The sequence below is a fragment of the Micromesistius poutassou genome, assembly GCF_964030765.1.
Source record: "Micromesistius poutassou genome assembly, chromosome: 19".
NCBI classification, from domain to species: Eukaryota; Metazoa; Chordata; class Actinopteri; order Gadiformes; family Gadidae; genus Micromesistius; species Micromesistius poutassou.
The window spans coordinates 2,826,696-2,853,211 of NC_140289.1; the positions used below are offsets into that span (position 1 = coordinate 2,826,696).

The 26,516-nt window shown below is 47.0% G+C and overlaps 2 protein-coding genes across 4 annotated transcripts in view; one reads left to right on the forward strand and one right to left on the reverse strand.

The window, feature by feature from the left end:
• The window catches only part of atad2b (ATPase family AAA domain containing 2B), a 74,680-nt gene extending 55,221 nt beyond the window's left edge, over positions 1–19,459 (reverse strand). For both annotated transcript variants that reach the window (XM_084483962.1, XM_084483961.1), the window contains exons 1-19: positions 19,293–19,459; positions 17,732–17,898; positions 17,247–17,278; positions 16,958–17,108; positions 16,576–16,675; positions 16,132–16,279; positions 15,519–15,665; positions 13,955–14,030; positions 13,588–13,689; positions 13,167–13,278; positions 12,682–12,797; positions 11,951–12,125; positions 11,496–11,584; positions 10,938–11,097; positions 9,299–9,389; positions 8,294–8,611; positions 6,405–6,552; positions 4,446–4,632; positions 3,403–3,588 (exon numbers count right to left, since the gene is read on the reverse strand). In XM_084483962.1, coding sequence (XP_084340088.1) covers positions 3,403–3,588; positions 4,446–4,632; positions 6,405–6,552; positions 8,294–8,611; positions 9,299–9,389; positions 10,938–11,097; positions 11,496–11,584; positions 11,951–12,125; positions 12,682–12,797; positions 13,167–13,278; positions 13,588–13,689; positions 13,955–14,030; positions 15,519–15,665; positions 16,132–16,279; positions 16,576–16,675; positions 16,958–17,108; positions 17,247–17,278; positions 17,732–17,898; positions 19,293–19,394 — 2,607 coding nt within the window. In that variant the 5' untranslated portion in view covers positions 19,395–19,459. The remainder of the gene's footprint in view (positions 1–3,402; positions 3,589–4,445; positions 4,633–6,404; positions 6,553–8,293; positions 8,612–9,298; positions 9,390–10,937; positions 11,098–11,495; positions 11,585–11,950; positions 12,126–12,681; positions 12,798–13,166; positions 13,279–13,587; positions 13,690–13,954; positions 14,031–15,518; positions 15,666–16,131; positions 16,280–16,575; positions 16,676–16,957; positions 17,109–17,246; positions 17,279–17,731; positions 17,899–19,292) is intronic.
• Positions 18,976–25,090, forward strand: ubxn2a (UBX domain protein 2A). 2 transcript variants are annotated; one of them, XM_084483964.1, is made up of 7 exons: positions 18,976–19,085; positions 20,666–20,728; positions 21,040–21,142; positions 21,478–21,587; positions 21,869–22,006; positions 22,611–22,772; positions 24,036–25,090. In XM_084483964.1, exons 2-7 carry the CDS (start codon positions 20,685–20,687, stop codon positions 24,220–24,222), a joined length of 744 nt encoding a protein of 247 aa, XP_084340090.1. In that variant the 5' UTR covers positions 18,976–19,085; positions 20,666–20,684; the 3' UTR covers positions 24,223–25,090. The 2 variants fall into 2 exon arrangements, with proteins under 2 accessions (XP_084340090.1, XP_084340089.1); XM_084483963.1 differs by lacking the exon at positions 18,976–19,085 and adding an exon at positions 20,237–20,327.
• The last annotated feature ends 1,426 nt before the right edge of the window (positions 25,091–26,516 follow it).

Below are 26,516 nucleotides of genomic sequence, written 5' to 3' on the forward strand. Positions count from 1 at the left end.
GTGTGTTTGTTTGTGTGTGCGCGTGTGTCCATCTAAATGCACACACACACACACACAATAATACATAAAAAGGCATAGACACCTCTCAACCCTGTTCATAACAGACAACAATTTGAGACAGAGCGGACTCAAAGACCCACGCATCGTGTAACCAAACAATTTATCCCTCACAAGTAGAGCAACTAGCCAGTGGCAAGACTATGCACAGCACACATCCCTGCTTAAAAAGAAATAAAGAATAAACAGGCTTGTTTATTTGTGTGCACTGGGGGGCAGTCCTTCTGCTGCACCCATATGCCAAGCACACATCAAAGAAGGCTTTTTGTATCCTCGTTTTAACAGATGTGTCCAAAAGCTTGGTATTGTCTAAAATAGGCTACGGCTTAGCCCTAAACTGTGGAACCTTTCATGAAGGAAACCCAAGAAAAGCAGACAAGAGAAAAGTTTAAACTCATTTCATTAGACGTGGGTGTTTAATCACTGGAATACTGATGGTCGGATCACACGAGAAATTCCGAGTAATAACACACTTTTCCAACGTGTAATAAATGAGACCCTTTATTTCTCCATTCATCGTCCAGCCTCTAATTGCTCATCCATATTTTTAGCCTCTTTATTTGCCGCTCTGGCAAACGCCTCAGGTGTGGCTGCAAGTGGCAAACCGCACTAGGAGCCGCGACGAGCGAATTCCGGAAAACCAAAGAATGAGCCGACACTCTTAACCACTGGACCGGCCAGGTGTTCGCTTTCCTTCCCTTTACGGGCCACGACCATTAGACCGTGCGGCGCACAGGGTCCCGGGCAGAACCCCGGTGACAGCGTTTCTCCAAACCCTGGCGCGGCGCCTTAATCCCCCTGATGGGGGTGAGCGCCGTTCGCACGCTCCCGTGAACAGCGGCGGCAGCGGGCCCCCCACCCCCGACCGCCGCTAAAGACAAACTGATGTCTAGATTGGAAACCTGTTTTGAAGTCGCACTCGGGAGTCAAATGGAGCTAGGTGGGGGTGTGGCGAGGGGGTTGGGGGGGGGGGGGTCGGGGCGCTCTTCAAAGGAATCCATCTTAAGTCCATTTGAAAGGGGGGGGGGGGGGGGGGGGGGGGGGGGGGGGGGGTGGGTGGGGGGGGGGGGGGGGCAGCCAATCCGATGGAGGTTGGCCGGGGTGAGAGGGAGTGTTGATTGGATTTCCAGCGCGGGAGCCCCCTGGATGTCAGCGGTCAGCCCGACTTGGAGTGGTGTTGTGACGGAAGGGCCGAGGGGGCCAATGGGGCAGCACCAGTACACCAGGACGGACAAGCCGGCAGAGAGGCAAGTGCTCCCTTTGGATTTGACAGCTAGTTTCCGACCGCGCACCCCCCCCCCCCCCCCCCCCCAAACCCCTCTCACTCAAATATGTACCAAAAAAAAGTAATAACATTAATAATAAATCCACGGATGAGGTCAAAGGGACAAATGGAAAGTGTTGACCATGTGGCGTGGAAAGCGGTGGGCCATGTTTTTGACGTGTAAGGCCTTTTGAGGGACGCGGAAATCCCGTTCAAACAGCCCACGAAAACAGCATATGCGGTCTTGGTTAAAAATGGCCCCTTGTGAAATAGTGGGCGGGAGACGGAGCGGGGGGGAAAGAAGCAAGCAAGCAAGCAATGAATACGGTACGTGTTAAGAAACCGAGGAAAAAATAACTAAGTGGAAAAACAGATTAAAGCCAGGAATAGAAAAGGACGAACGCACAGAGAGCGAAAATATAAATGCGAATAGCAACAAAGATCGACTAAATTAAAAAAGGGGAAGGAACTAAACAGGCAACAGAAAATAAACGAAGAAATGTGAGTCCAGCACTGAGCGAGAGGGAACCATCCCAGGAGCCCCCCTCAGCCCGGAGCTCAGGCAGGATGAAGGCCTGCGAGAACACAAACATGCAAGCACACACACATCGATTTTGAAGTGTGTGTGTGTGTGTCCCGGGGTGAAGGCATAGGGCTCCCAGACGTAATTAGCTCTTCTGCTGGCTTGCCAGATAGGAGCCCCCCCCCCCCCCCCCCCCCTGCGCGCGCCCCTCCGTATTTCTCTGTCTCCTTTCCTCTTAATTCCTCCTCATGACGCCCAACCCCTCTCTGAGGCTAACTCTCCGCGGGTGGTCAGACTGCCCTTTATCTCCCAGAAAAGAGAGTTGATGATACATTGGGATGGAGGAGTGAAGGGGGGCTACTGAGAGGAGAACAGAGGATAAATGCTGCCCACTAGCACAAACCAAAAAGAAATGGATGATAATTGCCATCCGAAAACATCAACATTGGTCCCAATATGTTGCAGCATCCCTAGTTCCTTTGCCCTTCTCTGCAAGATTATATTTACAATCTATATATGATATAAAATGATCCAACCGTTTGCGCAATGTACAGTACAGTGGATTTTTGGCAGTGGAGTATTGGCATTTTGTCATTGGTGTAATAAAAAGGATTTATTTCCAGTATCTCAGGGAACCGTTATGTGCAGGCGTTTAAATGTTGTTGTTTTTAGCAATAGAAGATGTGGATTCAGCCGCTCCAAGGCTCCCTGTGTAGAGGACTTCACTCACTGTTTTGACATTCTAAGTGAGATTTCAAACTGTGGTGAGTAAACATGCGCAGTTCAATTTTCCTTTGGCTTTGTTCCTCTAGCCGGTTGTATACCCCAGGCATGACATTTAAAGTCAGAGTATATACCAGCACGCTACTATATGTCTACCAGCAGCATGTTGCCTCTTCATTTGAGATGGCTTGGTTAAGCGGAGGAAAGCGCTTTCCTATTTATATTCTTGGTGAAACACTGAAAGGGAAAAACATGCCGTCATGCCGAGCTAATTGTATTTCTGTAGCCCTTAATCAAAGGGCTTCACAGGCCATAGTTTTTATGACACCTCCCTAAAACATTTAATTATCAGGCAAGAAACCTTGAGAACATTGGTGCAATTGTGTAGAATTATGAATCAATATTGGGCTTGATTAAGAGAAAATAAGATTAGCCTTTATGGTCTCCCTTAGGATCAATTCGTCTCAGGCATCCGAGAGAACACAGATTTAGGTTTGGATGTCTTTAAGACTACCCCCTAGTGGTGAACCGGTGGAACATGAAGGACTCACAATTAAGCTGGTGTCTGGTGGCACCTCTAGTGTAGCAGTCCCATTACACAACCGTCACAAGCACATGTTTGACTGGGGTTAGAATCAGAAAAACGCTGGCGGAACAAATAACGTGTGTATCCGTGACTAAATAAATAAATAAATAACCGAACGCGACCACTTTAAAAAGTGAGAAGCAGCAGGCGGCAAACGTTTGCATGAATGACAAGGTGTAATCTCCGAGAATAAAAACACCCTTGACAGCACTGTCAAGTGTGTGTGTGTGTGTGTGTCTGCGTGCCTACCTCCTCGGACAGCTGTGAGTAGGGGGACTCGATGGTGGCGAGGATGAGGACGGGGCTGAAGGAGGGGACGTCGTGGAGCAGGGTGAGGAAGGTGCTTTTCACAGTCTCGCTCACGGCTTCCCACCACTCGGCGATGTGTGGCATAAACACCACGCTGGGCACGCTGCGACGCGCCTCCCGGAACACCTGCAGGAACGGCGAGAGGGGAGACACGTCAAGGGGACACGTCACACGTCACACACACACACACACACACACACACACACACACACACACACACACACACACACACACACACACACACGTTGTTGGAATGAGCACCAAAGAGAACAGGAGTCGCAACGGGTTTACTTTAAAAACTAAACCCCAGAGTTTTCTATCTTTTTTTCTTTTTCATGAGATGCTGCCAGCACTCGGGTGTTCTGGACAAATGATGTATTAAATGGGAGCATTTGTAGTGATGATCACACTACCAGCCACATTGCTGGAAGCTGTAAAAGTGTTTTTTGATTCTGTCTTTTTTTTAAAGCCTAAAAAGGATGAAAAAAAAGAATGGGGACACAGACGAACAGAAACAACCAATGCCGTCCGTGCCAGCCAGTCCACATGGAACAAGGGCACTGTTTGCACTGTGAGCTTAACAAACCATCTCGCACAAAGCTGGCTGTAGGGCTGCAGCGATAGTGATATTGGTTATCTTCCCAAAGACGGGCTAACATGTGGTAATACAATGGCCTCAATACGAAAAAGCCATATATTGTTCAAAATGTGTGTGTGTGCCTGCGTATTTTTTTAAATCCTCCAAACATTAAGTGTGCAGTAAAAGCAACTGATACTGAAAGCAAAGTACTAGCAGAGATAGTCTGTCTGTCTGAGCGTGTGTGCATGCGCGCGTGTGTGTGTGTGTGTGTGTGTGTGTGTGTGTGTGTGTGTGTGTGTGTGTGTGTGTGTGTGTGTGTGTCCGTGTGTGTGTGTCCGTGTGTGTCCGTGTGTGTGTGTGTCCGTGTGTGTGTGTGTCCGTGTGTGTGTGTGTCCGTCCTAACCTGAGCACACGACTCCTCTGGAGTCTTCACACTGACGGAGTAGAGGGTGGGCAGGTCCAGGCGGTGCACTGGAAGCTTGTCCAGGTGATGGAGCAGGGCAGGGGCCAAGTGGGAGCTCTGGCCCGAGCCCGGGGGCCCGGCCAGGAGCAGCCGGGGCCGATACGCCGTTGGCTGCTGGAGCACTGAGCTGAAGCCCAAAAAGGTAGAGAGACAGCGAGCATAAAGAGAAGTGACAGTGAGTTTGAGGTGTCGTCCTGGCAGCGGATTCACCGTTGCGTGCCGTTTGTCTTTCAGACGGCGTCGTATTATGGAGACGGAATTTAATATATTCCTATTTGGATACGTAATCTTGTAGTCTAAATTAAATATGAGATGGTACCCGCACCTCCGATTTATCACACGAGTACAGTGTGATATTGTGTGAAATTACCGTTTTATTTGACTGTAATGAACCCCAGTGCTAATACAATAAACCTTGGTTGGATTCTTAACCTAAAAAAGGACAGATCATGAGATCCCGTAGCTGTATTATATCCAAATTTTAAAGTCGTAATGGGCCTAATAAATCCCTCCATATCTTCCAGGGCTAATCGAGAGTTCACTCCAGAGGCACGGCACGCCCGCCGCGGCTCATCCGTTATGGGTCAGGCACCAAATATAGGTGGGGTTCATTCCCTCGGGAGACAGGGGCGGTCTCCATTGGATGGGTGGTGCAGAATGCCTCCAGCCTTTTGAGACACTCGCCTCCTCCCCCCTCACCCATCGACCCCCCGATGCATTTAACCAGCAAAGCGCCAAATCCTTCCTGCCTCTTCCCCCCCCCTCTGACTCAGACGCTGCAATGCAATACTGAAAATCATCTGGCTTGAAAACAAACAGGCCACTTAAGACAAACAAACAACGGAGTCAGAAGCAATTAGCTTTAATGGTATTTTCCACCACATGATTCAATTGATTATTTTAGCAATAACGACACCCCTGCCTTCGACGGTGCAATCGTCCGCTCCTTTTAAATGTCTCTCCCCGCGCCAATAGCGATGCCAGGCATTAATCCCCCAGGCAGACCGTGGGGTCAGCCGTTAGCCCCATGCTAATTATCATGGGAAATTACGAAGGCCCTCCAAGTGTGAGCACTAGTCACTGAGGGCAATTGCTGGAGAGAGTTCTAAACGATATATAAAAGATATAAGAGCAAACACATAAGGACATAAAATTTTGCTGTGGAAATACAATGAACAACAACAATACAATTTGAATAATTCGGCAATGGGACCGAGGCAATCAAATGAATAATAAATAAGAGCCTCTTTGCAATCCATAACCGCACTGCGCTCGGCCACAAGGTGGTACTAAAACCACAGGAAATACGGGGAGCCTGCTCTGACTGTCTTCAGCCTATCTTCAGACACTACATTCGTCTGCCCTCTGCAGTCCACTAACGAACGGCGTCGGAGCCCGGCGCCCACCATGAGCATGGCTGCTCATTTGTAGTCCAGACCTCTTGCTTTTTTTTTAAGGGTGGTTCATTGACAGTGGAGCGAGTCGTGGGGCTGGGATATGGGCTGCTTTGAACCGGCAAAAGCGCACTCAAGATTCATCAGTCGTGGTTCAAGTGCTATAGTTATGGGAATTACCCGTCTGCATGTCTATTGCAATTGCCTCAATTTTTTAAGTCGTGCTGACTCATTCCTAATTTATTATTTAATCCAAAAAAATCAGATGAATAAATAGAATAATTTAGCTCCCACTTGTGTTACTTTCACTTTCAACACGTGTCTGCTTTTCAAGTATTGTTAATGTATTATGTCTTCCAGCCCACTCCTAGAAGCAGAGAGCTGTACAACCCAACTCAATCTATATAATACTCAATGCAAGAGACTGGTCTTCTGGAGTGTGACTATACACCAAGCTCTTTGGTCTCTGATTTCCCCATGAAGGAAAGGACAGAGCGGGACTTACGTTGAGAAGTGAAGGAAGGGTCTGTGAGAGGCGGGGTAGGAGAGCAGGCTCTGGGTGGGCCCAGCGGGGTTCACATCGTAGATGGAGGGGGAGCATTCATTGTCGTCGTCGCTGCATAAATCCTCTTCTAGCCGTTGATTGTCACCGCCTGGAATGAAGAACACTGTTTAGACAATGAGAAATGTCTGGGTGTGTATTGGTATGTGTATGGGTGTGGGTTTGGTAGAAAATGGGCAAGGTGTGGTAGTATAAACATAAATGGAGGTTGAACAAAAAGGCTTTTTAGGTATTAGCAGTGCCATGGGGCCCTCTCATAAACTATTCATCGCAAGTAGGATGAAAAGGAAACTACCTTAGGAGGAAAACACTGATTTATCTTGCGTCTCCATTGACTGGATGCATTGCCTAACAGCTCACAAGCGGGTTAATGCAGCTTAAAATATCCCTGGTTTACTGCGTCAAATCAGCGGGCAAATGAAAAGGTTTCTCCAAATCATTTCAGAATATACAACGCCTTATTTTGTGGATCAGAGGTAATTTTGTCGAGTAAAAAGGAAAATGATATACATCTATATAGATATATCAGGACTCATGATTGCGAAAGTAAATTATGTGGATGCAAGGTGATACTACTCTAGGTGGCATCGGTGCAAGTAAAATAATAAAAAAAAGACATTAAATATTAGTGTTCTCCCCAAACACGGTAGCAGTGTAACGTTAGGAACTGGGCTGAGACGCGTCAGACATTAAATTTACGTTATCGATGTGTTCCCCATTTCACTTCTGGATCGGCCTAACTTGTTAAAAGATGTTTCATTGGAGTAACACCTCAAAAAGCACAACGTTAATATCAGTGCTCCGCGGGTGAAGTCAGTGGCATTTGGACCCACCCTTGACCCTGGTAAACACACACCAGCCGAGCGCTGCCTCGTGCAGCGTCGCGGAGAAGAAAGGGGAACAAGTTTTGATTTTAGGACTTGTTCTTTGTTTACAGTGATGGACGGCGCTGCGATACACGTCGAGGTTTTGAGCAGTGCTTCAAGTCGCAGTGCGGCTGCATGTCGGCACCGGTGTGAGCGCGCTCATTGGAAACACAAACCACAAGTGCCTACTTCAAATGATCATACTTCAAATGATGAAAAAAAAAAGGCTTGTTTTTTTTTATTGTGCAACGTTTCAATGAAATTGCACGGTGGCAATAGTGCAATTCAAGAGCTTGCAAACAAATACACTATCCTCTATGGAGGATTGCCGGAAAAAGAAAATAAATAATAACTTGGGTATTATACCTAATAAGCAGGCTGTGATTATTAGTCTGTAGAGCTTTTTGATATAGGAGGCGGTGAGGGAACTTTTGCAAAATTTATTTTAAGTGAGTGAATCTTTTCAAATGAATGTGCACAGATTGATGGTTCCCAGGCAAAAGACATGCCAACGCTGCACCAAAGCACCGCATTTGTTAGGGTGCCACCAAATAAACAAGTTAGTGCCACCAGTGGAAGCCTTGAGCCCTGAACACAACACTTTTATTTTCCTATTTCTATTACCCCAAAAATAAAAACCTGTGTAATTTCTTTAGGATATACACCACCACAAAATGATAAAAATAGTTTAATCGTGGGAATTTTAAAATGTAATCCGGTACTCGAAACCTGGGCAATGTGTAAAAGAAAATTAATTGGGGCAACTCCTACCAGAACCCTTCCACCGGTCACGGCTCATTCAGTGGCCAAATTAGTTCAACTACCCTCCCATTAGATACAATGAGAGAACCGGGAGGGACGAAATAACTAATAAACAGACCACTGATGGGACCAAAGTAGTAATAGTAGCAGCGGTAACAACTGACTCCCAGGCCAGCCGTCCCCCACCAAGGGAGACATCCTTACCATTTGCATTGTCCCTGTCTGTCTGCTGCGTCACGGCGTGGGGGAACACTCGGAGCAGGGACTTCAGCACCAGAGAGAGGGAGTGGTCGAGCAGGGGCCTGAGGGCGGGGTCCAGGGCGCGCCCCGACGGAGCCAGGGCCCTCTGGGACGACGGGACGATGGTCTGCAGGGCCTTGCTGAAGTCGCCGGCGCCCAGGGTGATGGAGGAGACGTCCAGCTGGAGCTTGACGCTGCTGCTGTAGATCTGCGGGTAGCGCCGTCGCAGGGCCATCAGCGCGGCCTCCGTGCAAAGTGCTTTGAGGTCAGCGCCGCAGTAGCCTGGGAGGGCCGAGGGAGAGGGAGGTTAGACCGGTCCCTCGTGGTGGAGCTCATATTCTAGTCTAGAAAACCATAGAAATTGTATTGGCCGAACTTTATCTACATGCCGTCTTTCAACAGTCTATATATCTATCTTCCAACAGTCAGACATAATTAAAAGGGCAGGGACAGAGTTGACATCAGCAAATATGTACTACCTTTTTTGAGAAAATGATCATCAGGGTTTCCAAAATATGTCTCCAATAGTTTTTTTTAAAGGCCTTGAAGAAACTCTTTAATTCATCCCTTTAGCTATGGCATGCAATGTATTATAGATGCATTTTTGACACATCTGTTGAAATTATTTTAACATCCTGACAGAAATCAAGTCAATCCAATCATTTCATTCTGAGCAGAATGAAATGATTGGATGGCCTACCTGTCTGTCAACCTCCCTACCTACCTACCTACCTGGCTACCTAGGCTTGACCAGTCTTCTACAAGGTTTGGCAGACTCTCTGCTCCAGCTAGCAAGCAAGTCACAAGTGTCTTTGGAGGGAGGCATGAAGGGAGGGGATGGTTGATACTTTCGAAATCTAGCTTACCCCCAGTGGTTTTTCCCAATCACCTACCCCTGGTTTTAAACACAGTATGGCTGCCTTTATCGTGGAGACTAGGGTGAGCTGCCACGGTTTGTGTTGCACTTACCGACACATTTCTCTGCCAGCTCGTCCACGAACAGCTCGGCCAATGAGGGGTTCCAGTCCCTAGTTTGGATCTCCAGGATGTGCTTTCGGGCCTGCGGGGGGTCAGAGTTCAGAGACAATGTGAGGAACAATATAAGAAGAGACAGATCGGATAGGAATCATGGGTCCTTGCTGCCAAGTTTGCTTCCTAGAACAGTTGTGTGTTTGTGTGTGCGTGCCTGGTTTGGTGATGTAATAAACAGTGTCATGTACCTGTTCATGGAACAGGTGCATTGCATTTGAACAGGCCAGTGCACATGCCCTCTTATTCAATAGGGATATATAATAGCAGCAAAGAGATCAATAATGCAAAATAAATCTAGAGTGTACTAGTGTTTCCTGCAAACGATTACGCGTTTGTTGTGCACCGCTGCAGACATGACCTGTTACAAAACCCAATAACAGATTACAGCCTGTTCACTTAAGTAGCAGCACCACCATTATCGTCAAGTAGCGTTTGGATGAAAAGGGTCGGAGCAAAAAATGACATAGGTTATTCAACAAACAATGAATCATTGCAGAAAAGGAGATCAAATCAAACATGAAAAAAATTGAAAGAATGACGCAAGTGTTAACAAGTACCCTCGAGTACACAAAGGAAAAGTCGACGGCCCTTCGCGGAAACAGAGCACCACTGAAAGGCTCTTCAAGGCAAGATTTTCAAACACGTGTTCTGTGAGTCCTTGTGAATGCCCTCCTTGCAACCGTCTTTTAAAAAGACAACGCAAACCCAAAGGAGCCGGCACGACAGCACGACTCAAGCATGCCTTCTTTTCTACCCACTTTCTGCAATCTGAAACATCTTCCAGCCACACGTTGAACCGCAGTTCCCCGGGGAGCAAGGTCGCAGACGGATTCAGACAAATTCAACGATAAAAAGACAAAATCTCGACAGCATGCAAAACAGTAGGAGGGGACTTGTGGGAAACAGGGGCAGAGCCATGCTGCTTCGACAATGGCCAGGTTTCCCCCTAGGTGTGCGAGGGCTCAACACTGGGGACGCCAGGCGCACATTAGGCCTCGCTTCCCAACCCTCCAGCTGTGCGGACAAATGACCCGCGGCGACCAATTAGGACGGACCCGACGGGCAGGAAACCTCCCAACCCTCGGCGCCCGGGCCCATTTGCGCATCGCGTGGCACGCGTGCACGACGGCAATTCATTCTCATTCGCAATTATCTCTCCGGCGACGGGATTGTTCCGTCGATCACAATAGGACAACAAATCCAGCAACCACACAAACCGCTTGCGCATGGACGGCATGACACTTTAACATCCTCCCAGGCGCATGTTGCTCGTATTAAACAGCACGTTGAGGAAATGAGAACTGCCTTAATGGATCCACCACCTTATATCCCCACATCCCCCCCCCACATGTGCCTCAGAGTGGAACTTTTCAAAATCAGGCACTGTTTTGATACTGTGGTGAGAAAAAACGAAAACATTTCGACCGCTCGGCTGACAGCAGTGACATGACAGCCGAGCCACGGAGACAAAAGTCGTCCCCCCACGACCATGTCTTTTTGTTTGCGGTGTCGGGTCGATGCACGCCGAGTCAAAACAATGCCGTCATGCCAGCAGACATTTTCGCTTGGCCCTCACCTTCTTGTCGGGCAGGCTGAAGAGGAACTCCCTGTCAAAACGGCCCGGCCTTCGGAGTGCGGGGTCGATAGAGTCAAGTCTGTTTGTAGCACCGATGACCACTATCTCCCCGCGGCTGTCCAGCCCGTCCATTAAGGCCAGCAGAGTGGACACGATGGAGCTGAGGGGGTGGAGGTGGAGGAGGTGGAAGGAGGGAAGGGAAAAAAGGACAGACGTGTTAGGAACAACGGACGCAAGGGTCGTCAAACATCACCTCCCCTGAATCAAGAGGTCTTTTCTACTTTGCCACTTTGAGGAATAAATTTTGTTGCTGCGATTGGGTTGGTTCGAATGACTAACATTCATTGTTTATTCAATGGTTCTGAATAGTTATTTTTGCCCTTGTCTAAACAGGATGTACAATGGGGTTTCAGTTGCTATTAAAAATAAACAAGTGAACTATTAGGGACTCCTCGCTCGTTTTATGAAACCACAGACTGCTGGACACAAGCCAAACTCTCTCTAATTGACAGTTGTTTATAATTGACAGGTATTCGCCAACGGAGAGAGTAGCCGTACCTGTGTATCTGGTCCTGCCTGCTGGATCGGACAGGAGCCAAGCCGTCGATCTCATCAAAGAAGATGATGGACGGCCTCATCAGGTACGCCTGCCCGAGAGAGGAAGTGGTTTGCATCAAAAGCACAAAATGACAGCTCTGCCCTGGAGCGAGAGGAACAATGACAGAACAATCCAAATGGCCTCCCATCAAAAACTTGTTATTGCATTTTTGAGGACGATAGTGTTTACTGATGGCACTCCTTACTGCAATTCATTAGGGTCCACTCTCCGTCGTGCAAAAATAACGTATTTTAGGGGTGGAGGTGGAAGGGGAAGAGGATGACTTAGACACATCGTATCAGCATTATGGGGATGCATTGGGTTGAAGTAAAGTCAGGTGTCAGCCAATGCATTATGTGGATGCACTGGGTTAAAGTGAAGTCAGGTTCCAGCCAGGGGTTTTGCGGTGACCCACCTGGTCGAAGAGCAGGCGCAGCTGCCGTTCGGACTCGCCGACCCACTTGCTGAGGCAGTCGGCTCCTTTCCTCATGAAGAACGACACCTTCTTGTCGCCATGGCTACACTCGTTGGCGAGCGCTCGTGCCACTAGGGTCTTTCCCGTTCCTGGCGGGCCGTAGAACAGGCAGCCTCTGAAGAAGGGGATGAAGAGGATAGGCTTAATGTTTGAAGCAATACCGAAGAGGCAGAGGAGGGAAATAAGTGTTCAATGTCTGCACTCAAGTCTCAGTCTTGTAATTGTATGCATCCTTTGTATGCAGGCTTGAAGACAAGAGTGATTGTATGGTCTGCTGTGCATTGTCTATTCTGAAAGGATTTGCTAAATAACTAGACAGACAATAATGAGAGCAGATGAAAAGCATTGCCGTAGAAGAAGTATAGGGCTCGTTGTGGCACTCTGAATAAACGGTACTCTGGGCAAAGTGTCCTTAAGTGTCCTATCCAAATTTTATTTCAAACACTGCTTGGAAAATGAAGACATGAAAAATATATAAACGGCCATGAGTTTCAAATGATATAACCATCAACACGTCACGATTTTGGCTAAGTGAGAAATCCCTGATTTCTGAGCTTGCATACAAGATGTACCTCAACCGAGTTTATGCACCTTGTTAGTGCAAATAAACAAATCAATGTGTGTAATCGATAGCTGTGGATGCTGCTCGTGTTGTGTGGGAACTTCCAAACCTCGGAGGCTGAATCTTGAACTTCTCAAAGACTTCTGGGTAAAGTAGCGGGAACACCACCATCTCCTTCAGAGCCTGGATCTGCTTACTGAGCCCTCCCACACTGTCAAACCTCACCTAGGGAAGAGAGCACCAGAAGTATTAGTCAATAAACCTTCAACTGTACACAAGAAGCCATACCACCCTTCCTGTTTCATAACATCCCGATGATGAATATGTTTTAGCTTCTTCATTCTTTTGATGAACGTTGCCAACAATGAAGTAACTGAACAGAGCTAACAATTCAAGTTGTGTGTTCAACATTGTGTTTATGTGTTTAAGCTTCTGTGCAACATGTTTCCAATCAATTCTACTAACACTGGGCCAACAGAGTGCCTGCTGTGATGGCTTCACGACCTACACCCAAGTTACTGTCAGGGGTAACCACTTTGCTTCGGTCCGGGATTTGCTCACGCCTCGGTGTTACCTCCTTCTGTCTCTACTTACGGAGCTATCAAGGTTCATGGGGTCCACATCTGCTAAGCTGGCACCCACTTTCACCCGGTCCCGCAGCACCCCGCTAGACAGGTCCTCGGTGCCCAGATTCATCGGCAAACACCTAGGAACACACGTCAAACATATTGGCCATGTGTATATAATAAGGGGAAAGAAGAAAACAAAAGAAAGAGAGAAAGAGAGAGACTAAGACACAGAGAGAGGGAGAGGGAGGGAGAGAGAGAGAGAGAGAGAGAGAGAGAGAGAGAGAGAGAGAGAGAGAGAGAGAGAGAGAGAGAGAGAGAGAGAGAGAGAGAGAGAGAGAGAGAGAGAGAGAGAGAGAGAGAGAGAGAGAGAGAGAGAGAGAGAGAGAGAGAGAGAGAGAGAGAGAGAGAGAGAGAGAGAGGCAGAGGCCCTGGAAGAGAGCCGCTACCTGTTCCTGGCCCGCGTCATGCTCTTGCTCTTCCTCCTCTCGAAGCGCTCCTCGTCCGAAGACGAGGAGGTGTCACTGCTGTGGATGGCGTGTTTCTTCACTCTGAGGGTACAGGGAGGGAAGGGAGATGAGCCCTTTTTCAGCCTCACAGCCCCACATTATGACTAATGCTTCGCCTGTCGAAAACCAGCCTAAGCCCATCTGTTTTCAAGAAAACCAGCGACCACCCTGTCTGATATTACTGCCGGGTATATAACTCTGCGGCAACGAGCACGCTGCCAACTGTCCTCTCTCACACAGACAAGGCTTAGACGGTCTTCATTCAAATGTGTTCGGGTATAAGTTAGGCAACACAAGGCCTTCCAACCTTATATGGCTTCTTCTGGCTGGAGATCTGTGGGTGTCGAACAGGGACGGGTTGCTTTGTTTTCTGTTCACAGGCTCTAAGAAAGGCAAACAAAAAGGGTAAGGATGAAGCAAGACAAATCAAACCCACGTAAACAAACTAGGCTGACCCCTTAACAGGCAACTAGACGACTGATCAGTCGCCGGGTCCTGCTGTTTAGTCATGTTTTGGCATGGTAAGCACATGCTGTCATTGTTATCAGTCCCCTCTCCCCAGGTTTCATTGTTGTTGAATATAAAATAGAATCGTTAGTGGTTTGTTGCTGGCTGGCTACCTGGGGATAACCCACATGGAACAAGTTTGATCATAAACGCCAGGAACGGTGTACGGTGGTGATGGTAAATTAAAAGAATCCCATCTCAATAGCAGCTTATATTGTTATTTTTAAGTGAAAAGGTTATTCAACAGTATATCTGTATATAAGATATTGAACAGATATTCAGACTCTGAATTACAGCGATGTGACTAGGGGAACTGTGTGTCTAGCAGTGTATACCTGCGCAGGAGACAGCAGTCAGACAGCAGCACCTTTCTATACAGAGCCATCGTTCGATCAATACTTCTACACAATAGGCGATATACAAAGTAAACTACCCGGCTGTCAACAGCAGTCTAACTAAGACACAATTCATCCAATTATGTCTCACGTTTCAAAATGTCCCAAAGGGATAAAACGTTAAAACCACTGTATGGAATATTGATGCACTATATACACTGTTCAGCAAAAAACACTGTTCAGTATATAGTGTATCCATCTAGCGCTAACACAATAGAATTCAGGTAGATTAAATGCTCTGTGTGGGTGTGACGCACAAAGAAAGTTTAAAACACACAATAAAACAGACTTTCCATATGTGTAAATCTGTGCAAACCATTGCAGGATTCTTCTGAATAATAACAAAGCCTTGGATTTTTGTCTTTTTTTGGTATTTCTTGTAACCCTAACAATAACAAAAATTAAACAAATAGTAATGGTTAATAATTAACACTATACTATACACTATACTCATTTCTTAATTTGAAATGAATGATGAAAATAGACAAAAAATTGTCAGAATGGATTGCTCGTAGGCGGGGACAGCCCTTCAGCATAAAACAGATGGCTTCATGTACTAACATCAAGACGCAGTGCCAGACTCATCATAGATCCATCACACCTACATATGCAGATCTTATGGAGAGACGGCACTGAGCCGGCAACCAGAAGATGCAAGTGGCGGAGATACACCTTGTTTTCTGTTTCATTACGGATCTATTCTACCTAACAAAACTCAGTGGATGAAGCTTTCAGGATGAGGTAGTAGATGTAAATTGGCGAGTGGCCAGTCCAAACAGTGCTCATTTGAAACCTTTGGCCAGCAGAGTTTGTGTTCGTCAATTAGGCACTTTCAATCCCCGCCTACAAAAACACGATTGGTCGAAAATAAATACGAAGCGAGAGAAAGTGAACCTCCCTGTTCCCCACGAGTTAAGCTTGTCTGCCATCAGACACAGGTCGGATTTGTGAGCCTCATGCCAGACTCACCGATGGGCGGGGCCTCGTATCGCTGCACGGCCTTGCGCTGCCGCAGGTTGTATGGCCGGCCGTTTTCCTCCCCCGCCTCCTCCGCTTCATCCCCTTCGTCGTCTTCGTCGTCGTCCTCTGCATCCTCCTCTTCCTCGCCGTGAGACTCTGAAAGACGGCCAACCAACTTGCTTTTCAGATTCCGTGAACGCAGAACGAATAAAGAATGATGAATCATAGCAGAGTCACAACAAACACCTTTTCACTAGAAGCATGCCATTATGCTTTCTACAAAATCAAACTTCTCCTCCGAATTGAACTGAACAACAGATTAAAAGTTGTATTCCAAACATTCCACCACGCCAGCCCAGACAGCCAGCTTCCTGCTATTGGTTGCCGTGCCAAAACAAATTAAATTGCATGATTGTCGAGAACAGACGTCGACACAATAACAGCAGGCCTGCCTACGCAGACACTGCCAAAATGGAGGCAAAGACACTTTGTCAACTCTTGACAAGCAGTAAGTCCTGACATCTTTTGGAGGAAGGTGTTTGACATCATGGATACATCCTTCAGTGAAAGAACCGAATTGCAACTTTGAGCCCTTGCTTCCGTTTGCCTAACGTCGACTGACCTTCAGTGCCCTCCTCCTCTTCGTCGTCGTCATCATCATCCTCCTGCTGTTTTTTCTTGCTTAGGACTTTGTGGTGTGGAGGTATGCTGAACGTGTTCCTCCGCAAGGATTTCCGGCGCTTGACTCGTGAGTACATGTCCATGTTCTCCTAAATAAGAAGGCAAAAGGAAAAGGGCTTGTTTACAACGGACATTCACACCACCATTGTCGGTGTGTGCAAAAAAACAGGGAGCTCTTGTCTGCAGAGGGGAGGGTTGGGTGGTGTCTAGGGATTCAAGAAATACCAAAATATTATAATCTGACACACGGTCCGAATCTCAGCGAGTACTCGAGTAATCTTGTAGTGCGCGAAAAAAGGTTGTCATTTTAATATTATATCCATTGGGAAAATTGCGAAACGTGACCGTATCCGGTTGAATCAAGGTTCAGGTGCGTTACACAGACCTCCTCAGTGTCTCCGGTCCACATGCGCAGACGCTCCACCTCACGGTTCTGCCGAATGCTGCTGATGTTGTCCATCTCCTGCAGAACAGCCTCGGCAGTGCTGAGAACCGGCACAGAACAACACATGACATGAGCCACCGGTGACGGAGGGCATTCCTCTTTTCAATAAACACAATACTTCCATGCTGGAGTATATAAGGAATCCAACAGAGAACAAGACAAAATATGGATATTCACAAAATATATGGACGAATAAACTTGCTTTTCAAAATGACGATTATTACACTTCTCCCATTGGACCCAAGGACACCATACCCATGTATTCCAGTTCAAGCTGAGTTGTGGAAGGAGCATAGTGTAGTGTATTGCATAGACTGGCTACCTGTTGACCAGCTGGTCGAACAGCAGGCTTTGGTTGAGGTGTTCGAACTGGCTCTTCTTCACCCGGCAGCTCACCCGCTTCAGCCCCACATGACCGTTCATGCGAGAGTGATCCTCCCCGCCTCCCGCCTCGTCGCGATGGCTCATATGGGCTGTGGTGTTGACCAAAACATAACATACAGGGAGCACGTTAGGAGTGGTCTCCACTGATCCACCAGAGCAGCCTATTATCCCCAAGTAGATGTAGAGCTCAACATGAGTAATTTCTCTGTGAAGGTTTGTGTCTTTACCGTGTCCATTTTGCATTGTGCGAGAGGACAGCCTGGGAAAAAAAAAAGATCATTGGGTGTGTCAATAATATTTCATCACAACAATACAATATCCATTTTGAAAGCATAATCACAGCGGAAATTTTAAACCGGCACTGGGTATGATTTCCAATTAGCATCCTCTAAGGACTCTTGTGGTAGCTTCGGTTGTAGCTGTATAACAGGTACTATTGTTGGAACATGTCGACAGTTCAGAAAGACGTTTAGACGCTATTTACTACAGAAACCAAGGTGACTCAAATCTGCTATCATGTCTTCCAGCAAGGGAACAGCAGAATGTCTTTTTACATGACCTTGTCAAAACGAAAATGATAATGTCGCTGGTTTGTCTAAGTGTCATCATGAAAGTGTCACTCGAAGGCAATAGATGAGCACAATGAAAAGAGATCAAAATGTAAATGACATGACATTAACGGTCACGACATATGCCTCAGATGGCTGCTGACCTGGTGCGATAAGTGGGAATGTCCCAGTTGACCCGTTGACCCTTGGTCTGGGGAGACGGAGAGGTGTCACTGGAGCTGGCGGTGGAGTTAATTTGTCTACGCGTCCGCTTGGTAGGAGGGGACATCCTCGGGCTGCTGGGACTACTCACGTCACTCACAGGCTCCTTCTAAAAGGGGAGGCAGGCAAGCGATAAGCCAAGCAGACCTATGAAGCACACTGCAGTAGTCACACAAAACAATAACAAAGAGACACACACAAAAACATAACCTTGTGGTTCTTTGTTATGCTGCCGAGTTGAAAGAAGAAAATACATAAAAGGGATTTCAAAAGGACAGAAGGAAGCAAGAATGTATTGGGTGAACCATGATCATTTTTAATGTTTTTTAATGAATCTTCACATAATGAGAAGCCAACATGAACACACCTTCACTGTGTAACTTCAGCTCTGATATAACATTGTTACTGTTGTTAATAGCAACTGTCTGCTAAATCTGCGGTGTCAGTGTCTTACAATAGCACAATAACAAAACTGGGGTATCCAAGGTGAATGAACATGCAAACAGGGGTACATTTTTGCATTTTGAGATAAGATCAATAGGAAAGGTTGTTTGCAATAACGCACTAAACACTAAGCAAAAATTGTCACACTCGTTTTGGGATGTTTTAAGATTAAAAATAATTTAAAAAAAATAGGAATTGAGAGGAAGACAATGTTGAAGGGGTAACCAATGAATTTAATTGAATACAAATCCATATTGTCGATGTCTGATTATGCCAGTGTGTCCCTGACATTGTGACAGCACTGTAAAATCTCATTGTTTACATGTTTCACCCCTGGTCACTGTGTAGGTCAACCAATCCAAGTAATCCAGACCTTAACTTCATGGCTGGCTGTAGGGTATCTGAGAAAAGCAACGAAAATCCGATATACTGAAGCCGTCTATAAAACGTAGCTCATGAACTGCCTTGCTTGAGTTGTATGAGGGGTGTTAACAAGATAAAGTTCACTGAGTTCAAGCCTGCTAGGTGTAAGCCAGCCAACTGTTGTGAACCTGGGACTCCCTTCCCCCACATAGAGCTACCAGGCTAGCGGCTAGCATCCCTTAGAGCCCTTCACTTATCACCAAACAATGGCGCGAAGGTAATCCGGACAAACCCGGCAACCGAACACAATTGTAGAGCAGGGACGGCTTCGGTCTAACGTCAAAAAAGCAAACACTTCCCCGCTAGGCTGTCAATTTCTGAAGACAAAAGCATAACAAGTCAGCCGGACAGCAATTGCCCAAACACAAAGGGAACTCAACTTGGGGAGCTAGCCTGGAGTTCAAGGCGCCACTCTGCAGCCAAACACGGGTAATAAAACCCAAAAACACGAATGACACGTTCGCGAACAACAGCGGACAGAGGCTTGTGTGCCCGCTGACACGGTGACAACCGCACTGGGTCACGTTTCGCAGTGAATAAAGCCATGTAGAACAAGCGAGAGGCCACGGTTAGCTACCTAGCACCCATAGCATAGCTTGGCTAACTAGCCGGCAAAGAAAAGACCCCGGCTCTTACATGTTCCTCAGAGTTTGGCTCATTTCTGGACGACGACCTAGTCCTCGACGAGATGAACGGATTGCTAGGCAGAGGCCGTGCTCTCTTTCGTGTGTTCACCATGTCGCTCCCCTCGCGTGTGTGTGTGTGTTTGTGTCCCTTATTCAGTCTTTCGGTCGGCTCCAAAGCACTGCCTCCCCTCAGTGAGTGCAGCACCGAGGCGCCATTTCTCTTTCTGTCGCTCCGCTCTGCTGTCAGCAGGCAGACTGAAGCCGCCGCGCGGACCCGCCAGTCCGGGGCCGTCAGTCTGGGGCACGGGGGTTTGACAGGTGTCTCGTCTTTCTGGTGGTGCTGTGAATTAATTAAAACCTCTGTATGACTTCTGCTGCAGTGACATGACAACGACATGAACAACTTCATGGAGTTATTTGCATGATTAAATATGGTTTGTTGTTCCCACTCACTCGAAGCTTATTTTTGTGCGTTGGTATAGTTTGATATCAAAGTTGACAACTAGTCCAATACAAATGTGTTGCCTTGTGTTACATTTCCTGTGCTGTATTTTATTGTCCTGATAAATCTAATAAATCAAAAATGTCACGAAATGGGTTCTAACCTAGGCCTACATAAGTAGCGTATTTATGTATTAAGCTCATATACTACTTGTTGGAGCCCAGTTGGAAAGACCATACCTCATCCCAATAAGTAACGAAGCGTGTGTTTGGGTGCGTGCGTAATCAAGCGTGTGCAATTAAGACAATACACTCAATCGTGGATTTGGACACTATACAACACGCATTAAATGCTAAAGGATTTTATTTACAGTCTCAGTATTTAATCACCACGGCATACTCCTCTCCCCCAAAAAAGTCTCCTCAGTCGTAAACATTTGTGAAGTTGGTAGTAAAATTCCGCTGTGCTCAGCAGCATGACGGCAGCGCGGCTGCAGACGGCACTGTGCCTACGTCACAGATATTGCTCAGCAGAAGAGTGGCTGCATGCCCTAACTTATGGCTGCGCGTTTTAACGCACGGATTAACGACTGAATACGGATTGGTAAAGAGGATTTATGCTATTAACAAATACATGTATGCAGATTAGGTGTTTCTGTCGTTTTAAATACGCTGGGCTTATTTCGCTATATACACGCCATGGTTGCATAGTCTACGCCCCCTTATATAATGTACCCTACCATGTTTCTGTGCTTCTCGTGTCTATCGACACGATAGCCATCCTCTTTTCTGAAATGTGTTGATAGATTTCTATCATGTTGGTATAATTGATTTACCACATGCATTTGCCAACGATTAAATGTTACAAATGATTACGCCCCCTTTTCATTGTTTGCTTGATAGGCCCTGGTTTAACTCTTATTTTTGTGTTTTTTTCCATAGATGGAAAATAAAAAAGGCCATGAAAAACATAGCTGATACAGGGAGTGCGAATGATGACAACTGGTGGGTTTATGTCATATCTTTACATGTGAATTGTCCTATCAAACTATATCCAACAATAGGTGTAGGTAGGCTATAACATAGCCATAATAATGAATAGTAAAGTTAGTGAGCCTATTATTTTAGGTATAACTGTTAATATATAAATCTGTTTTCAAGTAGGTGCTTCTATACAATATTTGTAATTATTTTATAATAACAGTCAGACAAATGATGATCTAATGTGAAAAGTAAAAAGCTTTGATGCAATTAAGCATGAAAAGTTAAGCTATTTATCTTCCATAAGATCAGAAAGCTTTGTGTCATGCTCTCAGTGATGCTGAAGGTGAGGAGGTTCCAATGAGACGGAGCTTCTCGGTGGAGGATCTTTTGGATGAGGTGGAGAAGATCTGCTATGATGCCACGGGAACCTCAAAGGTAATCACAAAGATGTTCATTACATTAGTGGTTGCTTTCAGGGGTCCATAATCACACACTTCTTAGTCCAGAACCATTTACCCATTTGCATACCTGGATATTTTATGTTTCACTACTCTCTCTCTCTCTCTCTCTCTCTCTCTCTCTCTCTCTCTCTCTCTCTCTCTCTCTCTCTCTCTCTCTCTCTCTCTCTCGCTTTCTCTCTCCCTCACCCTCTCCCTCTTCTGCTCTCTATCTGTAGGTGCAATAAAATCAGGAGGGTCCTTAATAATATGAAAATAGAGGCATATAGACAGTTGCATAGGCATAAAGTTGAAATACGCAGCTTTCCTCAGGTGGAGATGGTGGTGAGGCTGTGGAAGGACGGATTCACCGTCAACGACCAGGAGTTCCGGAGCTACGCCACACCTGAGAACCAAGACTTCCTGGACACCATAAAGCGAGGGTAAAATCCATATTCAGAAGAATACAAACGGTCTCTGGGAATATCTCGTCAACGCTAGGACATAAAAAGGCAAGCTATATCGAAAATAAAAGCGCATCCATCTTCATATCGAATCGGAAAGGGCTTTTATTTTGGGGAAAGCCTCTGGACTGTTCAATGAATGAATGAACCACACAGGTCTCCGAGGGGGCAGAGAGCCTAGAGGGACCTAGAGGGAACTATAGCGATTGTGGTTGACTTTGTCATCGTCACCCCCTTCTGAGTGCTCTCTCTCATCCAAGGGAGCTCCCGGTGGAGTGGGAGAGCCGAGCAGAGGAGGAGGAGCTGGAGATCAACGTGGAGGACCTGACGGAGGAGCTCTACGTCCCTAGGAAGAAGGCCTTCCACGCCTTCAGTGGTCACGGCTACCGACTGGGCAGGTGAGAGGCTCAGCAGGATGTGGATCATGGACGGCCCTTTGGAAGATTTCGTCAGAACTAAATCCTTGAGTGGTTTTAATTCCACTAATACTTTTTATATTGTTTTTCTAGTCGAGTTCAATCAGAATACACAGAGACCCCCCCCCCCCCCCGCCTAAGCCATTCAGAAGATTTAAGATTCAGATCAAATCTTTTATCCAAGGTTATAATCCATACATTTTTCAATCATTTTCTTTATCAATCCACTAAATATCAGGACTTAGATTAGTGGATTTCTTTAAAGACAGACAGCTTAATTTTCGAATGTGTGCGCAATAGCAAGATCCGCCACTAGGTGTCCCTCTAAAACCAAGGAGCAGAAACACCAGCCGGAAAGACCAGGAAGGGGAGGAGAGGAACACCATGTCCTGAAGACTTGACAGCCACGGGCCCTGTTTGTAATGCTAATACCACCATCCTCTAGGGAGACGTACGGCCCTCCCAACCTGTATCCCTGTGATGATGAGGACGGGGCGAAATGCATCATTCATGCACCTTCTCCACAACTCTTTGATCATCCCTGTCTCTCTTTCACCACCCCCCCCCCCCCCACCCTGCCCCCCAGTGTGGCACCCCGAGTCGTGGCCCGATCGCCATCTGTGCACGAGGACGGAGAGTCCCCTCCTATCCCCATGGTAACACTGGACCATGCCCTGCCCGTCACCTCGCTGCAGATCTGGTTGGCCGACGGCAGGAGACTGGTGCAGCGCTTCAACCTATCGCATCGGTGGGTGTCACGTTGCCGCCGGCGCCCTGCTGCCGTGCGAATCGTGCCGATAGATCAACGACTTCAAGTCATATTTAGGTCAACAGTGGAAAAAAAAAAAAAACACAAGCTGGAATGTTTTATTTTTTGATTTTGCTATTTTTGGTTTCCCACGCTTTCTGAGTACTACGACTACTCTTTTTTCGAGGGTTTAATACCAGAACACTGGTAAAATAGAAAAAGGGTTTAGTACCGGGTTATGCATGTTCCATCTGCCGCGTGAGGAGGGGAAAAACGGAGGAGGAGGGGCACTGTAATCTCTCGGCGAATTACGTAATGTTCGGTCCTAGTGCGGTGGGCCAGGAGGCCTGCGTAGTGCATTATGGTTCATGTTAACCCCGCCCTCCCCATCATCTCCATACGTAAGCCCCCCCCGACCGACATGCACACAACACACACGCCACACACGCGTGTACACACGCGGGCCCCGGCCCCACAGAAAGACATAATCTGAGACGGCAGAGCGATGGAGTGGATCTATAAAATCCCCGGAGGGATTGCATAACCCAAAGGCAGCTTTTATCTTTTTTTTTTTAATATAACAGGGTTAGTAACACACATGGACTGGAGGCCGAACCCCTTGTTAGGCCACCGTAAAGCGTGCAAAGTGAGTGAAGTGCTGGGACTCACTATAGGATGGCCTGTGTGTGCCTTGAGGTGCTGGGGTGTCAATAATAGATGGTGTTGCCGTTTGTGGAGGTTAATAGACAGAGGGAGACAGAGAGGCAGAGAGAGAGAGAGAGTGTGTTCATGTGTAGCACACAAAGACACACACATACCACACACACACACACACTTCCACATCGTGAAACGTTTTGGGATAGAATGCTTTACTATCAAACCCAAACGACTGTGAAAGCGCTTCTGTCTGCGCGTAGAAAGGGCAGTATTATAGCGGGCTTAAAGGACAATACGGCGGTCTGGGTGATCAAACCATCGTAATCGTATCTCCTGGCTTCACTAAAACATCCGTTGCCAATATGCTGCCGGCGGAAGAGTGCTTATCATGAGCGCGCCCGCCAGAAATGGAAACAATGGCAATGTGACTCGTTCATTCTTTTGGAATCAATGCGTGTCTGTTAGTACGGATTTTGTGCACAAAGTGACCATTCAGGTACTTTGCAAAATGTCTTGTCACAAAGAGCTTTCCTCCGCCTCTCTTCCGTGTCTCACGTATCTCTCTCTTCTTCCTCTCTCTGCACCGTGCCGGTCGTCCGTCTCCAGCATCAGCGATGTCCATGACTTTGTGTCCCGCTGCCAGAGAACCTGCCCCCCCTTTGTCCTGACCACCTCGCTGCCCTCCAGGGTGCTCCAGGAGGGGGGGCTGAGCCTGGAGGAGGCCGACCTGGCCCACGCCGTCATCGTCCAGAGACCCCTGGACACGGAGGCCGCCTTCGGTCAGTCGTCCTGACCCCCCCCCCCGCAACGGGACCTGTCCGCGTGGACGCGCTCACGCACGCGCATCGCAAGCGCCACACACGTACACATACATACGCACACACGCACACACACGTACGCACACATCAACACATGCACACATTAACATGCGCACACACACACACACACACACACACATTAACACACGCAGACACACACACACACACACACACACACCCTTAACGCAACTGGCCTCTCCTCATCTTAGCCCACCCTTAGCCTTTCTTCTGTACCGCTGTTCCACGGTTCAACACGCCAAGCTAGTGAAAGTTTACCTTCTGCTTCCAAGTTGGAGCAGTGTGCCAATAATGACAGGAGGGACGTTCTGTTTGAGGGGGGGGGGGGGGGGGGTGCGAGCTGTTTGAAAATCATTTCTCGGTTCTGTTACGCACATCTGCAGCTTTATGTATACCGCTTATCTACTGTTTTTACAGCCGGTCGTTGTGACTGAAAGTCACTGAGCATTTCCCGGTGTGTTCACCCCAGTCTGGTCGAATTGCCAGACACGTGTCATGAAAGTTTTAAATCCTGCTGTGTATGATGTTTGACACGCCATGTCTCATGACTTGGTTTGACATGACTATGGTCTTCTTGTCCCATTTGTGTTCCCTGTGCATCGTTCTGTTTTGTACAATTTGAAAGAAGATTTGTTACTATATATACAGTAGATAAGATATTAACATAAAACAGAAATCTATAAAATACCATCCAATATGTTTGTCAAAGATAATCATTTTTAGCCTCATCTGACTGTCTGGATTTGATTGGGTCAAGGAATGGGCATTGCTGATACAAGAGTAGAAACAGCAGGATAACTGATATATTATTATTATTGCAATAAAAGCTTGAGACTTTTAAAAATGTTTTTACGACTGTGTTTCTTTTTGAGTCAAAGGAACAGACAAGATACATTGTACTTGCACCAAAACACATGGAGAGGGTGAAAAAGCCATGACTTATTATGTAATAACTCAATAATAATCATGCTCTGTGAAGCACATCTTAATGACTGCTTGTATGTGTGTGTGTGTGTGTGTGTGTGTGTGTGTGTGTGTGTGTGTGTGTGTGTGTGTGTGTGTGTGTGTGTGTTTGTCAGTGTCTGTATCTGTATCATTGTGTGTCTTTGTGTCTGTGTACACATTCATATCTTTGTGTTTGCATGAGCCCATGCGTCCAAGTGTGTGTGAGTGTGTGCATGCTTGTTCATGCATGCATGTGTCTCTGTGTGTGTGTGTGTGTGTGTGTGAGTGTGTGTGCGTTTGCCATCCTGCCCGGGGATAGAAAGCGAGCCTCATTATCCTTGTTCAATATTTAAAGCAGCGGGAGGGGAAAGGCAGGGACGAGAGACAGAAGCAAGCCTTTCTCTTAACTACCATCCAGTAAGACGGAAGACCAAAACAAAAGGAGAAGGCTTCTGGAATGACCTCCATTCCCTTCCAGAAATAAGCCTCTCCTACATCACGGAGGAGAAGTCAGTAATGTCCTCATAACCGCTGTGACGTCCCCGCCTGGTAATCCGCCATGCACATTTGAAGACATCTGACGACTGAATCCGACGGCTCTTGGGGGGGTCTTATGTCCGCCCGTCGGAGGGGGTCTGCAAAATAAACAGAAGATAAGACCAGACTTTCCCGCTCCGCTCTGCTTCATTTTTAATAACACCATCAGCGTGGCTTAACATTTCATCCCCATACTTCCTTCTCTTCTTCTTTGCAGCTTTGAACCTTTTTTTCGTTTGTTGTTTTACATTCCCCCTTCACGCATTATCTGAAAGGTAATGCCGGCCATGTGGCTTATGTTGTTATGGTGGTATGGTGTTTTCTCTTCTTGTGGTCAATAACCTTCAGATTTAGCTGTAGAGGTCATGCAGAATGTTTGGGATGAGTGGTCTGAGGTCAACTCGCTCTCGCTCTCTCTTTTTCTATCTGCTCTCTCTTTCTCTCTCTCTCACCCTCCGTATGTGTGTGTGTTTCTCCCTCTCCCCCCCTCTCTCTCCCCCTCCCCCTCCCCCTCTCTCTCTCTCTCTCTCTCTCTCTCTCTCTCTCTCTCTCTCTCTCTCTGCCTCTCTCTCTCTCTCTCTCTCTCTCTCTCTCTCTCTCTCTCTCTCTCTCTCTCTCCCTCTCTCTATCACTCTCTCTCACTCTTTCTTTGCATGTTTTGCATCGTTGTAGGTCAGATCCTGCATGAGGACAGTAATCCTCAATTCAATTTATTCAGTGTGTTCCACTGCATTACCAATTGGTCCCAACACGTCCATCTGCCATTTGG

Bases quoted from the DNA above. Each gene is read 5' to 3' on its own strand.
- ubxn2a (XM_084483964.1), top strand. From the start codon at position 20,685: ATGAAAAACATAGCTGATACAGGGAGTGCGAATGATGACAACTG. The intron at 21,143-21,477 runs GTAATCACAAAG...AGCTTTCCTCAG, and splicing joins ATGCCACGGGAACCTCAAAG to GTGGAGATGGTGGTGAGGCT. The intron at 21,588-21,868 runs GTAAAATCCATA...CTCTCATCCAAG, and splicing joins CTGGACACCATAAAGCGAGG to GGAGCTCCCGGTGGAGTGGG.